The following is an 18554-nucleotide window of genomic DNA, read 5'->3' as shown; positions in this document are numbered from 1 at the left end:
CGACTCAAATACGGATGACGTACCAAAGTACCGGCAAAAACATCTTCAATTTTTATAATAACTAGAAAAAATCCCGTGCGTTGCGACGGGTGAAGGCTATTTTAGTTTTATTATTGTTGTTACATGGTTTAGCTAGGGTGAAAATCATTGTAGGAATTTGCTTGGATCTTGTTTTAGAAAGTCATGAGTTGTAATTAGGAGTCGACTCTTATCTCAAATTAGCATGAAGTTTTTTTTAAATGATTTCTTATACAGCTCCTTTTGTATTTTCAAAAGCGTCATAAGTTACCATGCAGGTTTTTTTAAAGAGATTTCTTATAAGACGTCTTTTGTATTTCCTAAAGCGAACAAATTTAAAAACCGACTCAAACACAGATCTGTATTTCCAAATCAAACGAACTTAAAAACCGACTCAAACACGGATGACCTACCAAAGTACCGGAAAAAACATCTTAAATTTTTACAATAGTAGAGACTAGATAAAATGCCCGTGCGTTGCAACGGGTGAAATCTATTTTAATCTTATTATTGTTATATGGTTTATTTAAGATGAAAAAAAGTTAGCATGCGAGTTTTTTTAAACAGGTTTCTTATATGATTCCTTCTATATTAAAAAAGTGAAGGATCTTAAAAACCGACTCAAATACGAATATATATTTTCAAAAGCAAATAAACTTAAAAACCGACTCATACGCTTCAATTTTTATAATAGTAGATAGAGATATATAGATATATTGAGAAATATCTACAAATATATGATTTTATTGAAGTACATTTTAAGAGTAATCTATATGTATGGTCTCCATGTTTCTAACACAAATATTTTAGAAGTTATTCATAGTTGAATCGAAGTTTTTAAAGTTTGACATTGATATTGTACAAAACGAATATTATTTTCGAGCAGGAGGGAGAAGGGAGTAGTTTTAGGTGACTGAAAATTTGTAAATCTTTTCAGCCGCATGAAAATCTACCTTATTATAACAATATACTTACAAGTAACATGACAAATTAAATGACATATATAGATAAGCCAAGTGACATGACAAAATGATATAATATAATCAAGCAGCTGCCAACATCCAGCGATCGATCGACTACCTAGCTAGAACCACACGAGCGCCGCCGCAGCCACGGCGCCGGCGACCGCGCCACCGCGGGCCCTGTAGTTGAGCCGCCCGGCGGACGACGACGAAGACGGCGGCGGCGGCGACGCCGGCGCCGGCGCGTTGGGGTCGGCGACGTCGACGACGAGCTTCATGCCCAGCTCGCAGTGGTTGTCGACGTTGCAGAAGAACCACCTCTTGCCGGCCTTGTCGAGCGCCACCGTGTCGTTGCCGGAGTTCCACGTCATCAACGTGTTGCCCTGCCGGTTGCACGCGTGGAACGCTGCGCCGTCCACCTCCGTCACCGTGTGCTTGCCCTTAGTATACGTGAACACTGCGATTATTAATTAAAGAAAACAAAAAGTGTTGGAACCATGCATATAATTCTTTTAAACAAAATGGTATAAGTCAGAAATAAGTATCGAAATAATCGAGAAATGAAAAAGGGAACTATTCGGATGAAAACATGCCGGCATCTATTGGGAATATGTAATTCATGTCAGAATTGTGAAATATAAAATAGCATTTAAAAATTATCATGATGAAATATAAAATAGTATAAATTAGTTCATGCTTATACTATGCAAATTGTGGACAATCTCTCCTTTAACCACATACTCAAAATAATGGTTTAATGCTAGAGTTAATTAAGCACCTGTGCTATGGATGAAGTGGAGTCCTGGGCCAAATGTATATATTGTCACATTTATAAGTACGGTAATGTACCATATTATATAAAACTTTGCCTGAAAAAATGGCAAACCTAAAACTATTTCTGGTTCCATTTCAATTACAATTATAAAACCATTTTCAGATGATTCGGCCCGTAAAAACATTTTTTTTAAAAAAATAAAAATTAAAACGACAGTTGGTTGGTCGGAAATTACAGAAAACGTTTTCAACCCCCTAAGTATAAATACCTAGTTTGTCGCCGATTTGGAATGATTTGCCGTCCGCCCAGTTGGTGGAAGGGTACTCGAGAGTCCAGCCATGGCCATCGCCGACGGTGTAATCCGTGGCAGAGACCATCGCCGGGAGCAACGCGACGGCGGAGACGATGGCCAAGAGCAGCACTTGCCGGGAAGCCATTGGTCTTGCGGTTGGAGATAGCTTGCTCGAACTTATATATCAACTTAATTCTGCTTCTAAACAGCTCTTAATTAGTATCAGAGCTTTATTAGCAAGCTGTAGGATTCAATGTCTTGGAGAGAAGAGTGTAAATGATCACATCTATTTATACAGAGGTAAATTAAGATCAATATTATTCCATGACAGGTCGAGATAGCAAGATCGATGTGCAGGTAGCTGACGCAGCAGATGGTATGCTAGCTCCAGGTGGCGCATGATATGGAGGCAATTAATATTAATTAGTTATTTGTCTGCGAAGAGTTCAATTAATTAAATTAATCTTGTGTATGCTTTGGTGCTATCAGTGGCTGGGTGTACGTATTATGGCTGAAGCCAAGGGGAAGAAACGACTGGCACATTGTTGTTTCCCCTAGCTAGTAGCTAACTCGCTCTTTGCTTTTTTTTTTCTTCTTTATTTTCTTTTTTTCTTTTCTTTTTTTTTTTTGCTTGGGTCGACGTTTTCCTGATGAATTAGCTGGGTCAATGGCCGGCTTGATCGGTTGTCAGCAAACCAAGTTACTGATCCAACAGAGATTATTTGTTGTAGAGGGAATTGAATATATATAGGTGGCTGATTCCATTTTAAGTGTCCATGTCTCAGTATATATAGGTGGCTGATTCCAACATGGATACTTGGTGGCATTTGGAAAAATTTATGTGTTTTGTTTTCCATACATTCAACTAGGATAGTATACGTAGTGGTGCCACAATCTTAAAAATAGTCATGAGACTTTTGTTCTGTTTTGGATAGGACAGTACCTATAGAATTAGTGCAAAAAATCTATATGATTTGTCTTAGTTTTTAATTCAGATGATCATATATCATACGCAATGGTGCTACACTCTTAAAATTAGTAGCCAGGAGACTTTTGTTTCATTTTGGATAGCGTAGTACCTACAGAATTGGTGCTAGAATTTATATGAGTTGACTTAAATTTTGATTCAAATGGTCATGTTTTACAAAAGTTGGGGAATTGTTCCATCACTCAATATTGTTTTTCCTTTTCTTTATCAACTCAATGACTTTTGTTTAGAAAAATAGTACAAATTGGTTGCGTGTCTGTTGAAAAAATTCGAAGATGTATCCATTTCCATTATCTAAAGAAAAGTCCTCATGTTTTTTACCAAGCCTGCAGGATATACATAAAGTGAATTGGAATTTCAGTATTCAGGTTTAGAAGTAGGCAAATAATCGTTGCCTGTCATCAATTTCAATTATTACTTGGTTTACTTAAGCAAGGTGAAAATAGTACTGTTAGATCTGTCATCAAAATTACTTTAAACTGGTATGTTTGTCTATCTATCTGTGTATATATATTTCCAAGAAAAATGAATAGTCAAAACAAATTACAAAAACCAATTTCTTCATATATTAAAAAAACATACACACAGAGAAAACTTCTCTAAAGCTACAATCAATTAATTAATTAAACAAGGCTACAATTAATTAATCAACAAACAAAGGATCGAGGCCTTGTTCTTCGTCATATATGATCAAGCTGAAGTACGAAACGAGCAGCCAGAGCACACCAACTGCTAGGATGAAGCCACACATGACCTGCACATCTAACCGTTGATCAGCGATGCTTTGCCGTAGATCGTCGTGCTCGACGCCAATGCGATCAAGGCGAAGCAGATGACCTGCATGCAATTAAATAATTACTCCTTTCGTTCCAAATTATAGGACGCCATCTTTTTAAGAAAAATTAAACTCGATAACTTTTAACTAATAATCATAATAACTATATCTATATTAAGTATTATGCATAAGTATTATGCATGTTATATCACTATATTTATATTTTGAAGTACTTTCAGTGATGCTAATTTTATATTTGTTGGGAATATATATACAATAGAATAAAATACTGGTCAAACTATGTTATTGAAGGCCGTGTAAAAAAATATAGGGCATATAATTTGGGACAAAGGAAAAAGAAGTAATAAACTATTGTCATAAACAAGTTAATCCATACATATAATTATCTATATTTGATTATTATTACGAGAAACGCCTAGGGCATTTCTGGTGGCTAGCTCCATAAGGTGGTGGGTTAAACGACCTGAGTTTTAAGCCTCACCACTTCTAATTATTTGATATTAGCTAGGTCATTCCCTAATATTCACTCTTTATTATTATTATTATTATTATTATTATTATTATTATTATTATTATTATTATTATTATTATTATTACTACTACTACTACTACTACTACTACTTCCTTCGTTTTTCATATTATAAGTTTGATTAAGTTAATAGATAATTAGAAACATTTACAACATCAAATTGGTTTTAATAAAACTAATTTTTAATATATTTTTGATCATATGTTTATTTTGTATCAAACATATTACTATATTCTTCTATAAATTTAATCAAATTTAAAGTTTAACTAGGAAAATAGTCAAAACGATATATTTATAATATGAAACAAGAAGTATTAATTTGATCTATCGTGAAGATAATATACTCCACTGTATATATATGATATACCTTGAAGATGAATAGGACGGTGCGAATAGTTTTGTTCGCCTCACTAGAAGGACGAAGACGAGGCTGAAACGCCGCTGCCGCCGGCAAGATGCGAGGCGGCGCTGCAGCACGGGCTGGCGGCGGCGGAGGTGGCGGCGCGAGGTCCTCGATGACGTGGATGATGAACTCCGGTGGGTGGCCGTCGGAATCCATGGCTGACACACCGACCGATCGAACGAACGAGCGTAAGTGCAAGCAAAGCAAAATTGAGGATGGTCAATATATATCAGCACGGGATTAAAAACAAATTAGTACTCTCTCCTTTCCTAAATGTTTAACTCCGTTGATTTTTTTAAACATTTTTGACCATTCGTTTTATTCAAAAACTTTTGTGAAATATGTAAAACTATATGTATGCATAAAAGCATATTTAACAATAAATTAAATGATAGGAAAAGAATTAATAATTACTTAAATTTTTTAATAAGACGAATGGTCAAACATTTTAAAAAAAAGTTAACGGCGTCAAATATATTGGGATGAAAAGAGTACTTGTATATCCGATTCGGATCTATAGTGCTTACAGTGAATCGAATTCCTAGTAGGATTCCTCTAAAATTGGACACACAAGATCGACCGTCCAATCTAAGCGTTATTCCGTCCTCAAACAAACCTCCGTAAAGACATTTTATGCCTCACATAACATGCTTCTTACTTAACAAGTTTCAGGTATTATGTTCTGTATCACAAACAGAACAAACGCAACATAAGGCACCAGAAGCATGCGAAGTATGCATACGCAACCTTCAATTGAATTTTTTGAGAGCTTTCAAAAGAATTTGCAGCAATGAATGTTGTTAACATGCGAAGCGGCCAAAGAAAAAGAAGTCCAATCTGACCATATGAAACTGTGCTGATCTAAAGAAATTGTGTTTTCAAGGTCTTACTAGATACTAAGTTATGTATGTACCTAAAATAAGGGAGTATATGCACCCGAAAGGTTTTCTGCAGCAAATTTGAGCAAACAGCTTTAAGCACTATACCATGGTAATGACCAGCCAATGTGAGAGTACTTGCAGTTGTGGGTAAAAAAAACATTTGCAATACAATATATCCAATTGGATATAGAGGCAGTGTAAAAATTACTCTTCTCTAAAATAAATAAAAAAAAAGCCTTTGCAAGTAATATTCACATAGCAATCTTCTCGTTCCTAAATCATACTTGTGAACTGCTAACAACTTTGCTGCCAACGTATCAAAGGCAGCTCTCTGAGCTTGATGGATCCAACTCGTCATCACCAACAAGGGTATATCTGTAAATGAAATGAAGCATCGCCTGCAAAGAGTCAGGGTGCGCAGGGGCGAGCAACTGGCGACGATGGTGCGTGGTGGCCGCCGGCGAGCTCTTCCGGCGTTTCTATGAACACGAGACGTACGTGAGCGAGGACGAGCACGTGAACACGACCGTGAGCAGGGGCAAAAATGTCCGGGATAAAATAAATTGGATGAAAAATGATTTAGAAATAGCGAAAATAGCATTCTAGCGAATGCCCACGGCTTGACAGTGGTATTCGAGCATCCCACTTTAACGATGGTATTCTAGCGAAACTAATTTTTAATAATGGCGGATATACAAATTTCTCCTCGCTGAACCAACCGGTGGGAGAGCCCTCCACCTTCTCCTTCCATTGGAAAAAATTACTGATCCACCAAACTAATTCTTATATATATTTTTGAAGGAATAAAAAACAATACTATAATTCTTAATTTTTCAAAAATATTCTCATTGAAACAATAAAAAATAGGAATAGGTATTTGTTTGTTAAAGTCAAAAGAAACAACTTCGTTCCCTAGTTATTATAAGGACTTTTATTAAAATAAAAAAAAGATTGAATTATTTTACCTCGGTCTGTTTAGTTCCCAAACAAAATTTTTCGTGTTATCACATCGAATGTTTGGATAGATGCATGGAGCATTAAATGTAGACAAAAAAACAAACCAATTACACAGTTCGCCAGGAATGCGAGATAAATCTTTTAAGCCTGATTGCATGTTGATTTGACAATGTCATGCTACAGTAAACATTTGCTAATGATAGATTAATTAGGCTTAATAAATTCGTATCGCAGTTTCCTGGTGGAATATGTAATTTGTTTTATTACTAGACTACGTTTAATACTTCAAATGTGTGTCCATATATCCGATGTAACATTCAGGGGAAAATTTTTTGCCAACCAAACAAACCCTTAGGCCTGGTTTAGTTCCCCAATTTATTTTCCCAAAAACATCACATCGAATCTTTGGACATATGTATGGAGCATTAAATATATATTAGAAAACTAATTGCATAGTTAGGGAGAAATTATGAGACAAATCTTTTGAGCCTAATTAGTCTATAATAAGCCATAAGTGTTACGGTAACTCACATATGCTAATGACGAATTAATTAGGCTCAAAAGATTCGCCTCGCGATTTCCAGACGAGTTATGAAATTAGTTTTTTTATTTGTATCAAAAACCCCTTTCAAAATCCGATCAAACATCTAATATCCGATATAACATAAAAAAAAAAATCCATTTCACGAACCCGTTAGTATCCTTCCCGGGCGGCGCTGCCGCCATGTCCCGCGTCGGATGGGATGGAGGAGGGATTTGGGAATTTTGGGCTAAGGCATAGCTTTGGACCTCTCGGCTCGGCTTAAAAACAGCCGGGCGGCTGCCACGCTAGCTGCCTCTCCCCTTCCCTTTCTCCCCGCTCGGACTTAAACCCCCCACAAAAAAAAAAAAAAAATCCCCCACCTCCTCGGATTCCCCTCTCCTCCTCCTACTTCCTCTCCGGCGAACCCCACGCGGCGGCGGAATGGGGAACTCCTGCTCCTCCGTCGACGAGAGCGCCGCCGCCATCGCCACATTAGCGGAGAGCGCTGCTGCAGGGGCTCGGGAAACCGTCGCCGACGAGTTCGCCAGGGCAGCGGGGTCGGGAGCGGGAGGGCGAGGCGACGTCGCCGGATCAGCGGCCGCAGGAGTCGCCTCTGGAGCGGGAGGGCGAGACGACGCCGCCGGGGACGAGGTCGTGATCGCTGGCGTCCTGTCGCTGGCCAACGGGCAGAAAGCCGCCGCCGCGGGCGCCATTAGCGGGGTCGAGTCGATGCAGTCCTACATGAGAGGTACTCGATTCTTCTGTTTCGAAGAGCGCGTGTGCTCGGACCAGATGGCCGCGCTCAAGATGGCCGCCGCGTGTGGTTCGGCCGCCGGCATGAGGGCGGTAGCCATGGTTGCCGCCCGAGCTCGGCACGCCGCACGGATTGCCGCGAATCCAGACGTTGAGAATCCTCTGCATGATATCCCCGAGGTAATTTTCTCTTCTTTTCATTTGTGATGTTGCAATCGATGCATTTGTGTGTCAGGAACCCACACTCTAACCTCAATAGATAGTATCCAATACAAAACAGTAGTGGATCGGTGTGGAATTGATGGTGGAGAAATTATGGAATACAAACTGAATAGAAGGTTCTAGTAGTTTCTAGATAAGTAGAGGAAGAGGAAGGGTAGAGAAGAAGATCAACAAGGGTGCCAAGCCCGGCCACCCAAGTCGCCGCCGCCGCCGATTCCAAATGTTCGATGCCTCTAAGTGATTGCTGTTGCTGCTTGTTCTTTTTTCCCAGAATGGAATTTCTTTTTCAGATTACTTCCGGATTTAGGTGTTTTTCTAGTGAGTCCTGGTAAAGCTCCCAGACGGCGTATTTTTTTAAAACGAGGTCCTCGATAACGGGACATGAAGACTCCTTTTTTTATTGAAATTTCATTTTACACAATTAATTTCATTGTATTTACATTACAGAATACATCGAAATTAAAACTGAATTAAAGTAAAGGATAAACAGAGTAAAATCTACTAAAAGTACCACAAAAAAATGGAATTTCATCAACATCTGAATTTTTGTATATATATTATTTATTTTATTGTTTTGTATCTAGCAAAATTGTAGGGTAGAACGACATAATAGATCCTGGCTTCTCCATTTAATTCGGAGAAAAAGAGGTATTTTTGTTCATGGAACATTGATAGAGAAAAAAGCCGACTATCGGATTTGAACCGATGACCCTCGCATTACAAATGCGATGCTCTAACCTCTGAGCTAAGTGGGCTTACATAACAGAAATAGTGTAACAAATAGAAATATGTATAGTATAGGAAATCCGTAAAATGTCAGATCTTAATTATTAATCTTAGCTATTAACTAGTTCGAAATTGGAAGTTCTACTTAGAAAAAAATACTAGAACTTCATAAAATAAAGTTAGATAGATTTTTTTGAACTTTCTTTTTTCTCTAATTCGCAAATCTATTTTTCTAATAGAATCTATTCCAATTTCTATATTGAATTTGATTTTAGATATTTTTAATTTGATATGGCTCGGACGAATAATCTAATACATGGATAAAGAATAAATAATATATATACGAAAACATAATAAAGAGAACATGCGAATTTCTTGTATTTTCAGTCCATCATTATAGACATTTTTTGAGATATTTTGTTTTTTTTGTTATTTGCTAATAATTTAATGATTAATATTTCACTAAGGAGAACATAGAATCATAGCAAATGAAATTGCTAATTCTGATTAGCAAAAAAAAAGAATGAATATCAAGCGTTATAGTATGATTTTGAATACTCTAAAAAAGGAACGCGGTAGGTGGGGGAGAGAAAAACCTTGGGATATATTGATTCGCATTGAATTGCAAATACATCAACGATAGAATCAATTCAATGCTGAATTGCAATAAGCGGAGTCTCTCAACTAGAGACGAACCGCTAGACTACATAGAGTAATGAATTCAACGATTCAAAAAAAACTAACAGATGGAGGAAATTGCACAAGGAATCCTGGTCTCAAAGAAAAAGAAAATGGGGATATGGCGAAATCGGTAGACGCTACGGACTTGATTGTATTGAGCCTTGGTATGGAAACCTGCTAAGTGGCAACTTCCAAATTCAGAGAAACCCTGGAATTAAAAAAGGGGCAATCCTGAGCCAAATCCATGTTTTGAGAAAACAAGCGGTTCTCGAACTAGAACCCAAAGGAAAAGGATAGGTGCAGAGACTCAATGGAAGCTGTTCTAACGAATCGAGTTAATTACGTTGTGTTGCTAGCGGAACTCCCTTCTAAATTAGGGAAAGAAGGGCTTTCGAAATCTAATACACACGTATAGATACTGGCATAGCAAACGATTAATCACAGAACTCATATCATAATATAGGTTCTTTAATTCTTTTTTAAAATGAAAATAGGAATGATTATGAAATAGAAAATTCATAATTTTTTTAGAATTGTTGTGAATCCATTCCAATCGAATATTGAGTAATCAAATCCTTCAATTCATAGTTTTCGAAATCTTTTTAAAAGCGGATTAATCGGACGAGGATAAAGAGAGAGTCCCATTCTACATGTCAATACTGACAACAATGAAATTTCTAGTAAAAGGAAAATCCGTCGACTTTCTAAGTCGTGAGGGTTCAAGTCCCTCTATCCCCAAACCCTCTTTTATTCCCTAACTCTAGTATTTATCCTGTTTTTTTTATTAATAGGTTTAAGATTCAATGGAATACATTTCTTTTTTATTATAGTATCGGCAAGGAATGTCGATTATTAACTCGATATTTAAATATTATTAAATAGGCTTTCTTTGTACAATGCATAGGACTGCCCCCTCCCCATTTCCAAATTTTGGATATTGACATAGATACAAATACTCTACTAGGATGATGCACAAGAAAAGGTCAGGATAGCTCAGTTGGTAGAGCAGAGGACTGAAAATCCTCGTGTCACCAGTTCAAATCTGGTTCCTGGCACAGAAAAAAGGGATCTTCCGAATAGGTATTGATACAAATACCTCGAGATGGGTTGGGATACATATTCGTTAATAATATAGATAGAGTATGATTTTTTCATCTAAGTAGATAAATCTCTAAATAGAGGCACTTCTTTTTCTGCATTTTTGAATTTCTTAATTTTCTATTCCGCTATTCCGACAAATATTTTTTTATTCTTGCTTATCTTATCTTACTTTCCTAGTTGTTCTAAGTAATGCACGCGGTACAAAGTTCGTGGTAGGGAACTTCTTTGAGTCATCATATTTTTCTGTTCATACGAAGGAAATGAATATGTGATTTTCCAACGAAATGAAGCCCTTTTTTGCTTAGTCTATCTGAACCTTTTGTATAATTGGAATTAATTAGAATGTAATAGGTATTCTGTTTCATCTAGGAACAGAGCGTAAAAATATTCCTTGACTTGCATAAAATCTGGAGTTGTGTTGTATAAGTGAGCATGAATTTCTTATCATTCAATGAGCATCTTGTATTTCATAGAAATTGGGGGTTATATAGTCCTTACGTAAGGGCCAGCCTATCCAACTTTCAGGCATTAGGATACGTTTAAGGCGTGGATGATTATCATAAGAGATTCCCACCATATCAAAAGATTCGCGTTCTTGAAAATCGGAACTTCTCCAAATCCAGAAGACAGATGGGATTCTAGGATTATCCTTTTGGGCAAAGACTTTTATGCATACTTCTTCTGGGTTATCTATACCATACTGTATTCTCGTAAGATGATACACGCTAGCTAAAGATCCACCGGGTGCAACGTCATAAGCACATTGGGAACGTAAATAATTGTAACCATATACATATAAAATGACAGCAATGGAATCCCAATCCTCTGCTTTTATTTGCAAAGTCTCTATTCCTCGATGATCGAAGCCCAAAGATCTATGAACCACCTCATGTTTGACTAGCCAATTAGATAACCAACCCTGCTGCATTATCTTGATCTCTCCTCCTTTGTATAAATATTTCGCAGTTCGAATGCAAGTTTGAAATATTGCCCTGCTCTTTCTTTTTCGGCACAAAGAGCTCCTCCTAATTCACTAATTTGTAGGAAGATACTGGACTTTTGGATTTGAAAAAAGTTTCAGAAGATATGTCTAAAGTAGATGGTGATTGATAGAGCAATTCTTGCTCATAAGTTCCAGTATTAGTACTGCGCCGAACATAAAGCTTGTGGCTGGTAGTAAAACATCGATTTTTCTTTTGAGATATGCTGCTAGTTGTGCTTGTGTGGGCCAGGATTGAAACATGACTAACTTATCCCATCTGCAGCCCAACTGTGTTCCTAACAATCCCCTCTCCTTAATATTCGACTTGTCCTCAAGTCGATGCAAATTATTGCCATGCCACCAGGATCCCAAGGTGTCTGAAGTTCTTGCATATAGTTAGCAACCCTCTGAATAACAAGTGATTGTGGATTATTACCAGCAACGCTTCTCAATTTCATCTTCTGGTTATCATCCATCAGCCAATGCACCAAAAGTTCTACCTCTCCCAATGTGTCATTATCTTTACCTGGATCGAATACAAGTATACAGATATTCCAATGAACCACCAGCTTATTAGTCTCAATTTTCTTCTTTGTTGCCTGCAGTATCATTGTCCTTTCGGCATAAACCATGGCTTTGATATTCCAATGAACCACCAACTTAGAGAAAAAGTGAGCTTCAGCCAACTCATTTAATAACTCATCAATTATGGGAAGAGGAAACTTATTCTTGACAGTAATAGAATTTAACTTTCTGTAGTCGACACAAAATCTCCAGGAATTGTCCTTTTTCTTAACTAATAGGACTGGGGAAGCAAAAGGGCTGATACTAGGAACAACCATACCTGAAGTGAGCATTTCAATCACTTGATGTTCAATTTCATCCTTTTGAGCTGGAGAGTATCTGTATGGTCTGGTATTAACAGGGGCTGCATTGGGAAGCAATGTGATAGCATGATCAAAAGTTCTGTGGGGAGGTAATTCAGAGGGAGGCTGAAAAATTGTGTGATATTTCTGCAATAACTGCTGAACCCCAACAGGAAGAGCAGACTGAGTGTCTTCCTGTACTTGATGAATAACAACCACTGCCCAAATATCATTACCCTGATGCCATTTGAGTAGCTGGTCACCAGAAACTGCTTGCACAGATTGAGGAGTAGCTGCCACAGGTTGAACCCCTTGCAGTGTCAACTGATGCCCTTTGTGTTCAAAAGAAATCCACTTATCTACCCAATTACAGGTCATAGGGCTGTGGAGGGTTAACCAATCCATGCCCAGGATTGCATCATAACCCCACAAATCTAACACTCTCATGTCATGGCAAAAGGTGTGGTCCTGAATCCACCACTCAAAATTTGGTATCACTTGTTGACAAGGAACCTGCTGACCATTAGCTATTCTGACATGCACAGTAGGTAATTGTTGAGTGATCAGTTGCAACTTAGTGACAAAAGTGGTGTTGAGAAAGCTATGAGACAAATGTATTGTGCACCAAATCTTGATTCTGCACCAAAGCTCTCAAATGTATTGTGCCTGTGTGACTCCAACTAGACAAAGCGTTCAAGGACAGAAACATGTCAGGATCCTGCCCCAAATCTTCCACCCCTATCACTGCCTCCAACACTTCATCAGATAAAATGGTATTAGGTTCCACAGTTTCAGCCACAAGTGCCTGAGCCTTAACTGGTTGAGCACACTGATGCCCTGGAATATATTTCTCCCCACATTTGAAGCAGAGTCCATGTATTCTACGATATTCCTTCAACTGTTGTGCCTTCCAAAGTTCCCCAGTAGAAAATTTAGATTTCTCCCAACTCTTAGTTCCTCCAGTTTTTTGACCCCACTTCTTCTTCCCTTCAACTATGTCTCCCATTACACTATCTTTTGCTCTAGCAAGATGATAAGCCTGACTAACAGTTTCTGCTACTCTAGACAACACATGATGTTTAATTGATTCTTTCAGACCAGACACAAAGTGTCCTACCTCCCAGACTTCCCCCAATTCTGTCCTGTCATACAGTTTTACATTATACATCAAGTCATCAAATAAGCCCTTGTACTCATCCACCGTGCCAGTTTGCTTTAACTCAAACACAGCATTGGCTTTAAGGTGATGTGTCCCAGTATCAAATTTTTTCACTACAACATACTTAAACTCTTCCCACACATGTATCCCCACTTTCTGTCTCCAGGCCTTGTACCAGTGAGCTGCTTTTCCCACCAGATTCAGAGATGCTGCAGAGACTCTAAAACCAGCCGGAATCTGATAATAGCAAAGTACGTTTCACAGTTGTCTACCCACACACAAGCATCAGCTCCATCGAACTTAGGAAAATCCATCTTAGGCATGTTCCTTTTAAACTGATTTTCATGTGCTACTCCTCTGTTCCCTTCCCCAAACTGGTGAGTCTGAAGTTCCCCTCTGTTCCCATTTCCCATGTGCGGTGCGTGTGTATCTCCCGTTTCTCCTCTAGGTGGTGGTGTGGGTGCTGATGAGGGGAGAGTTACCTGAGGTTGATCCCGAGTCACAGAAGATGTTGTTTCCAAGGTTCTGGTCGGAATCGTCAGTGAGGGTAGCGCCCCACGTCGCACCGCCTGTGTGACATGAATATGCTCTTGATGAACCTGCCCCAGCGACTCCACCGACAGATCCACCTTCGTTTGCACCTTATCAAGTCGCTCCGCCTGCTTCTCCAACTTCTTATCCATCTCCTCGAGCTTCTCCTGGATCAGCTCCATTTTCTCCACCTTCTTCGTCAGTTTTTCCACCGCCGCCAACAATCTCCCATCTCACTCATCGCCGCCACCACCTGCCTCACCTGCACTCCTTGCTTAGCGGGTGTCGTGGTGCTCCTCCAAATCCGACGAACCCTCGAACAGATTTACGGCGACGAACCCTTTCAGGTATCACCAACTGAGCTATGGGATATTACCGTCAGATCAAGAGATTACGAGGTAGCGCACACACATGATCGCTGAGCTCTGATACCATATGTAACACCCTGCTCGCCGGCGTTAAGGATTTGGCCGCCGTGAGCCGCCGGATGTGTGAACACGCGAGGGAATTGAAGATAGTTTTGTTCTTCTTTCTTTCTTCAATTGTTCGATGATTCTTACAGTTGTGTTCCTCCATAATTTAAACCCCTCAGCGCTGGCCCACATGCCAGGCTCACGCACACACACACCAAATACATAAATACGCTTCCTCATCTAGAAGACGCCTTTCCTCAGTCCGCCTTCACTGTGTCGTCCTCCTCCCCTGTTTCCACCTCCCGTGGCTGCTCCATCCCTGCATCACCTTGTGGCGCACCCACCGGTGTGACACCTCTCGCCTTCGCTCGCACTCCTCGAGCATCCTCAAAAGCATGTCAAACTTGTCCTCACTTTCCATGGCAGCTTGCTTGGTGAGCTTGGTGGGGATTGGCTCTGATACCAAATTGTCAGGAACCCACACTCTAACCTCAATAGATAGTATCCAATACAAAACAATGGTGGATTGGTGTGGAATTGATGGTGGAGAAATTATGGAGTACAAACTGAATAGAAGGTTCTAGTAGTTTCTAGACAAGTAGAGGAAGAGGAAGGGTAGAGAAGAAGATCAACAAGGGTGTAAGCCTGGCCACCCAAGTCGCCGCTGCCGCCGTGGCCGAAGCCGCCGTTGCCGATTCCAAATGTTCGATGCCTCCAAGTGATTGCTGTTGCTGCTCATATATGCTGCTAGTTGTGCTTGTTTGGGCCAGGATTGAAACATGACTAACTTAGCCCATCTGCAGCCCAACTGTGTTCCTAACAATCCCCTCTCCTTAATATTCGACTTGTCCTCAAGTCGATGCAAATTATTGCCATGCCACCAGGATCCCAAGGTGTCTGAAGTTCTTGCATATAGTTAGCAACCCTCTGAATAACAAGTTATTGTGGATTATTACCAACAACGCTTCTCAATTTCATCTTCTGGTTATCATCCATCAGCCAATGCACCAAAAGTTGATTTTAGTTGATTTGCTCCTCTTGATTTGCAATTCTCCCTTATTACTGACCTTTTCTCTCCCTTTTTCCAATTGATGTGCTGTTACAGGATCGTCCTGATTACATGCTATCCGCCGCTGCCACTGGAGCAAGAGCAGGGGTTCTATGTGCACGGATGAAGATACAAGCAGCTGGTGGTGATTCTACTTCACATGTTAGTGCCAGATCCCAACTATTTTACATCTTCTTTAAACAATTAGAATTAGGGCCTGTTTAGATCTCACCCAAAAATTTTACACCCTGTTGCATCGAACGTTTGAACACTTCTATGAAGTATTAAATATAGGCTAAAAAATAACTAATTGCACAAATTTCGACTATTTTGCGAGACGAATCTTGTAAGCCTACTTGCTCCATGATTTGACAATGTGGTGCTACAGTAAACATGTGCTAATGATGGATTAATTAGGCTTAATAAATTCGTCTCGCGGTTTACTAATGGATACTGTAATTAGTTTTTTATTAGTGCCCGAACACCCCATGCGGCACCCTATATAATACCCGATGTGACACGCCAAAACTTTACACCCTTGGATCTAAACACCCCCTTCATCGTAAAAAAACACCCCCTTAGTATGCTTTATACCAAATTCATAGTTTGTTACTTACAAAGATTTGTTGTTTATTGTATTCATGACTACAAATAGTATCAAATTACCATGTTTGTTGATGTTTATTGTAGGCGAAGTATGTCCCTTTTCTCGCACCGTTCATTGGAGGTGCACTACCAGGGTCATGTGCGGCCTATCACCTCGTGAAACATTCTCCTGAATGGGTCATGGGCGTGGTCTTTGGTAGCATTTCTTTGGGTTTCTTCGCAGCTTGCACAGGAACTGTTTCTGGTTTACTAGGCACGTCATCCGCCACATTCCAGTACAGCAGATTTGCTGCCATTACAACCTTCACGGCTGTATGGTTTTTATTCAGCTTCGCTATGACTTCCGTGTTTTCAAAAACATGGCGCAAGATTCTCTGTGGATTTATATGTGGTGTGCCTGGGGTAACTTTCGTGAGGGCCTGGCTATATTCAGGGTGGTAAGAGTTGTTAACCCTTAGCTAGTAAAAATCAACTCAGTATGTAAATTATTTGCTCATTTTTGTTATTTTTTTTATTGCAGGTGAGAACGAGTTGCAACTACCGTTTCATCTGTGGAGACTATAGTTTACCATAGCTTGTTTTCTTTGATGTGGTTGTAGAGACTTCCATCCACATAGTACAGTCTTTACTTCAGTACATTTTCGTAGTGATTACAGAACATGACAAAGGGAGAACAGATCATAGTTCCTACCCATATACAGGGTGAAAAGGTGGTGCTAAAACCTCTCTTTAAATCAAATATTTTCCAATATGCAAGGGGCCTGTTTGCAAATATTTTTTTGCCCTTGCTTTTGGATGGGACCATTCCTATCAAAACAGTAAATACTGTTGTTCTGGGTGTCTGAACTGTGTTTCTTGATGTTTACAGATTTTTTCCTCCCCGTATCAATGCCAAGTTCTTGGTTCTATGTGTGTTTGGACTGAAGGTTTTGTGTGTTGGGTGGCATTATAATCGATAGTCAATTTCAGATTAGTAATTTAATCCTCGGTAAGACAAATATTGACTGAATATTAAGGGCTTTGTTATATATTAGTGTTGAGAATTTTGATATTCGTGTTCTAATTCCAATACTATGTTCGCTGAAAGTTCACTGCCATGGTTTAGCCCCAGTTAATTTTACTTATGTATATTATTATATATTTTCTTTCTGCATATGCTAATATATTCTTTCTGAAGAATATATATTAGGTCTTCTTTAATGCATAAGCACATATTCTTCAGAAAGAATACCTAATACATTTTTTAAGAAAGAATACCTATCATGGTTTACACTGTAGTGTCGGTACTGCTAATAAAAAAATATTCTTTCCGAAGAGCGAGTAACGAGTTGCTGGAGTGCATTTTCTATATATTAAGTATACCTGAAAAAATATGTATCTGTACTGCATTCAATGTAGCCAAGTAATGCTCGATCCTAATCGTACTATTTCTACATCTTATATACCGAATTCAGGGGTAGAACACTGGTATTTGATTGGGCCACATGGCACTACCGTTACAACTGCTGCTGAATTCTCGGTTAGAGAAACTAGAATGGGGATGCGTGGCCCCGCACAACCACCACCGCACACAAATCTCTACTATTATAAAAATTAAATATGTTTTTGCCGGTACTTCAGTACGTTATCTATGTATAAGTCGATTTTTAAGTTCGTTCGATTTTGAAAATACATATCCGTATTTGAATCAGATTTTAATTTCGTTCGCTTTTGGAAATACATAATGAGTTGTATAAGATATCTCTCTAAAAACTCGCATCTAACTTGAGATGATCGGACTCCTGATGTTCATGATTTTCTAGAAAAATATATATCCAAGCGAATTTGAATAGTGAATTTCATCTTAACTAAACCGTATCTTTACTATTATAAAAATTAAAGATGTTTTTACCAAAATTAAAGATGTTTTTGTCGGTATTTTAGTACGTCATTCGTGTGAAACAATGCTAACTTGAAATGATCGAACTCCTAACTGCAGCTCATGATTTTCTAATATATATATATATTTAAGCGAATTTCACTTTAACTAGACCAAACAATAATAAGATTAAAATAGTCTCCACCCATTGCAACGCCGGATATTTTCTTTTCTAGTATAACTTAAACATAAATTTTATTAAACACAAAAATTAGCTATCGATGATCAAATGTTCTCCATTTCGTTTAACCTAAAAGGGTAATGTCAAATGTAGTATATATATAACTACAAAGTGTGTACAGTATCAACCTTCTATGTGATTGGACCACACGCAATTTAAGACTAAAGGAGGAAGAAGTAAAAAAGCTGCAAAAAAGAAGAAAGATTGACAACGATATTTAAGTCAAGCTTTGTGAACTAAAGT

The 18554-nt window shown here is 38.7% G+C and overlaps 2 protein-coding genes and 2 non-coding genes across 6 annotated transcripts; 2 read left to right on the top strand and 2 right to left on the bottom strand.

Annotated features, from left to right (window-relative positions):
* Positions 1 to 1102: 1102 nt before the first annotated feature.
* LOC127778994 (blue copper protein 1b-like) lies at positions 1103 to 2192 on the bottom strand. Its single transcript, XM_052305646.1, has 2 exons — positions 2024 to 2192; positions 1103 to 1437 (listed from the first exon to the last, which is right to left on the bottom strand). Exons 1-2 carry the CDS (start codon positions 2190 to 2192, stop codon positions 1103 to 1105), a joined length of 504 nt encoding a protein of 167 aa, XP_052161606.1.
* Positions 2193 to 7426: 5234 nt separating this feature from the next.
* Positions 7427 to 17128, top strand: LOC127779201 (uncharacterized). 3 transcript variants are annotated; one of them, XR_008018634.1, is made up of 5 exons: positions 7429 to 8057; positions 15664 to 15768; positions 16297 to 16649; positions 16733 to 16922; positions 17081 to 17128. XR_008018634.1 is itself a non-coding variant. In XM_052305927.1 (4 exons), exons 1-4 carry the CDS (start codon positions 7566 to 7568, stop codon positions 16734 to 16736), a joined length of 954 nt encoding a protein of 317 aa, XP_052161887.1. In that variant the 5' UTR covers positions 7429 to 7565; the 3' UTR covers positions 16737 to 17128. The 3 variants fall into 3 exon arrangements, 2 of the variants coding, with proteins under 2 accessions (XP_052161888.1, XP_052161887.1); XM_052305927.1 differs by having other exon boundaries at positions 16733 to 17128; XM_052305928.1 differs by lacking the exons at positions 16733 to 16922; positions 17081 to 17128 and having other exon boundaries at positions 7427 to 8057; positions 16297 to 16653.
* TRNAT-UGU (transfer RNA threonine (anticodon UGU)) lies at positions 8782 to 8854 on the bottom strand. The gene has a single exon. It is a non-coding gene; the product is annotated as a tRNA-Thr (tRNA).
* TRNAF-GAA (transfer RNA phenylalanine (anticodon GAA)) lies at positions 10489 to 10561 on the top strand. Its single transcript has one exon. It is a non-coding gene; the product is annotated as a tRNA-Phe (tRNA).
* Positions 17129 to 18554: the final 1426 nt, after the last annotated feature.

Source organism: Oryza glaberrima, chromosome 7 (genome assembly GCF_000147395.1).
Source record: "Oryza glaberrima chromosome 7, OglaRS2, whole genome shotgun sequence".
Taxonomy (NCBI): domain Eukaryota; kingdom Viridiplantae; phylum Streptophyta; class Magnoliopsida; order Poales; family Poaceae; genus Oryza; species Oryza glaberrima.
This window is presented reverse-complemented; position numbering and strand designations above follow the sequence as displayed.

What these genes read in the sequence shown, in the direction of transcription:
- LOC127778994 (XM_052305646.1), bottom strand. Translation starts at nt 2,192, where the DNA reads ATGGCTTCCCGGCAAGTGCTGCTCTTGGCCATCGTCTCCGCCGTCGCG. An exon ending in CCAAATCGGCGACAAACTAG is followed by an intron (nt 1,438 to 2,023) that starts GTATTTATACTT and finishes TAATAATCGCAG; the next exon opens with TGTTCACGTATACTAAGGGC.
- LOC127779201 (XM_052305927.1), top strand. Translation starts at nt 7,566, where the DNA reads ATGGGGAACTCCTGCTCCTCCGTCGACGAGAGCGCCGCCGCCATCGCC. An exon ending in CTCTGCATGATATCCCCGAG is followed by an intron (nt 8,058 to 15,663) that starts GTAATTTTCTCT and finishes GTGCTGTTACAG; the next exon opens with GATCGTCCTGATTACATGCT. An exon ending in GTGGTGATTCTACTTCACAT is followed by an intron (nt 15,769 to 16,296) that starts GTTAGTGCCAGA and finishes TGTTTATTGTAG; the next exon opens with GCGAAGTATGTCCCTTTTCT.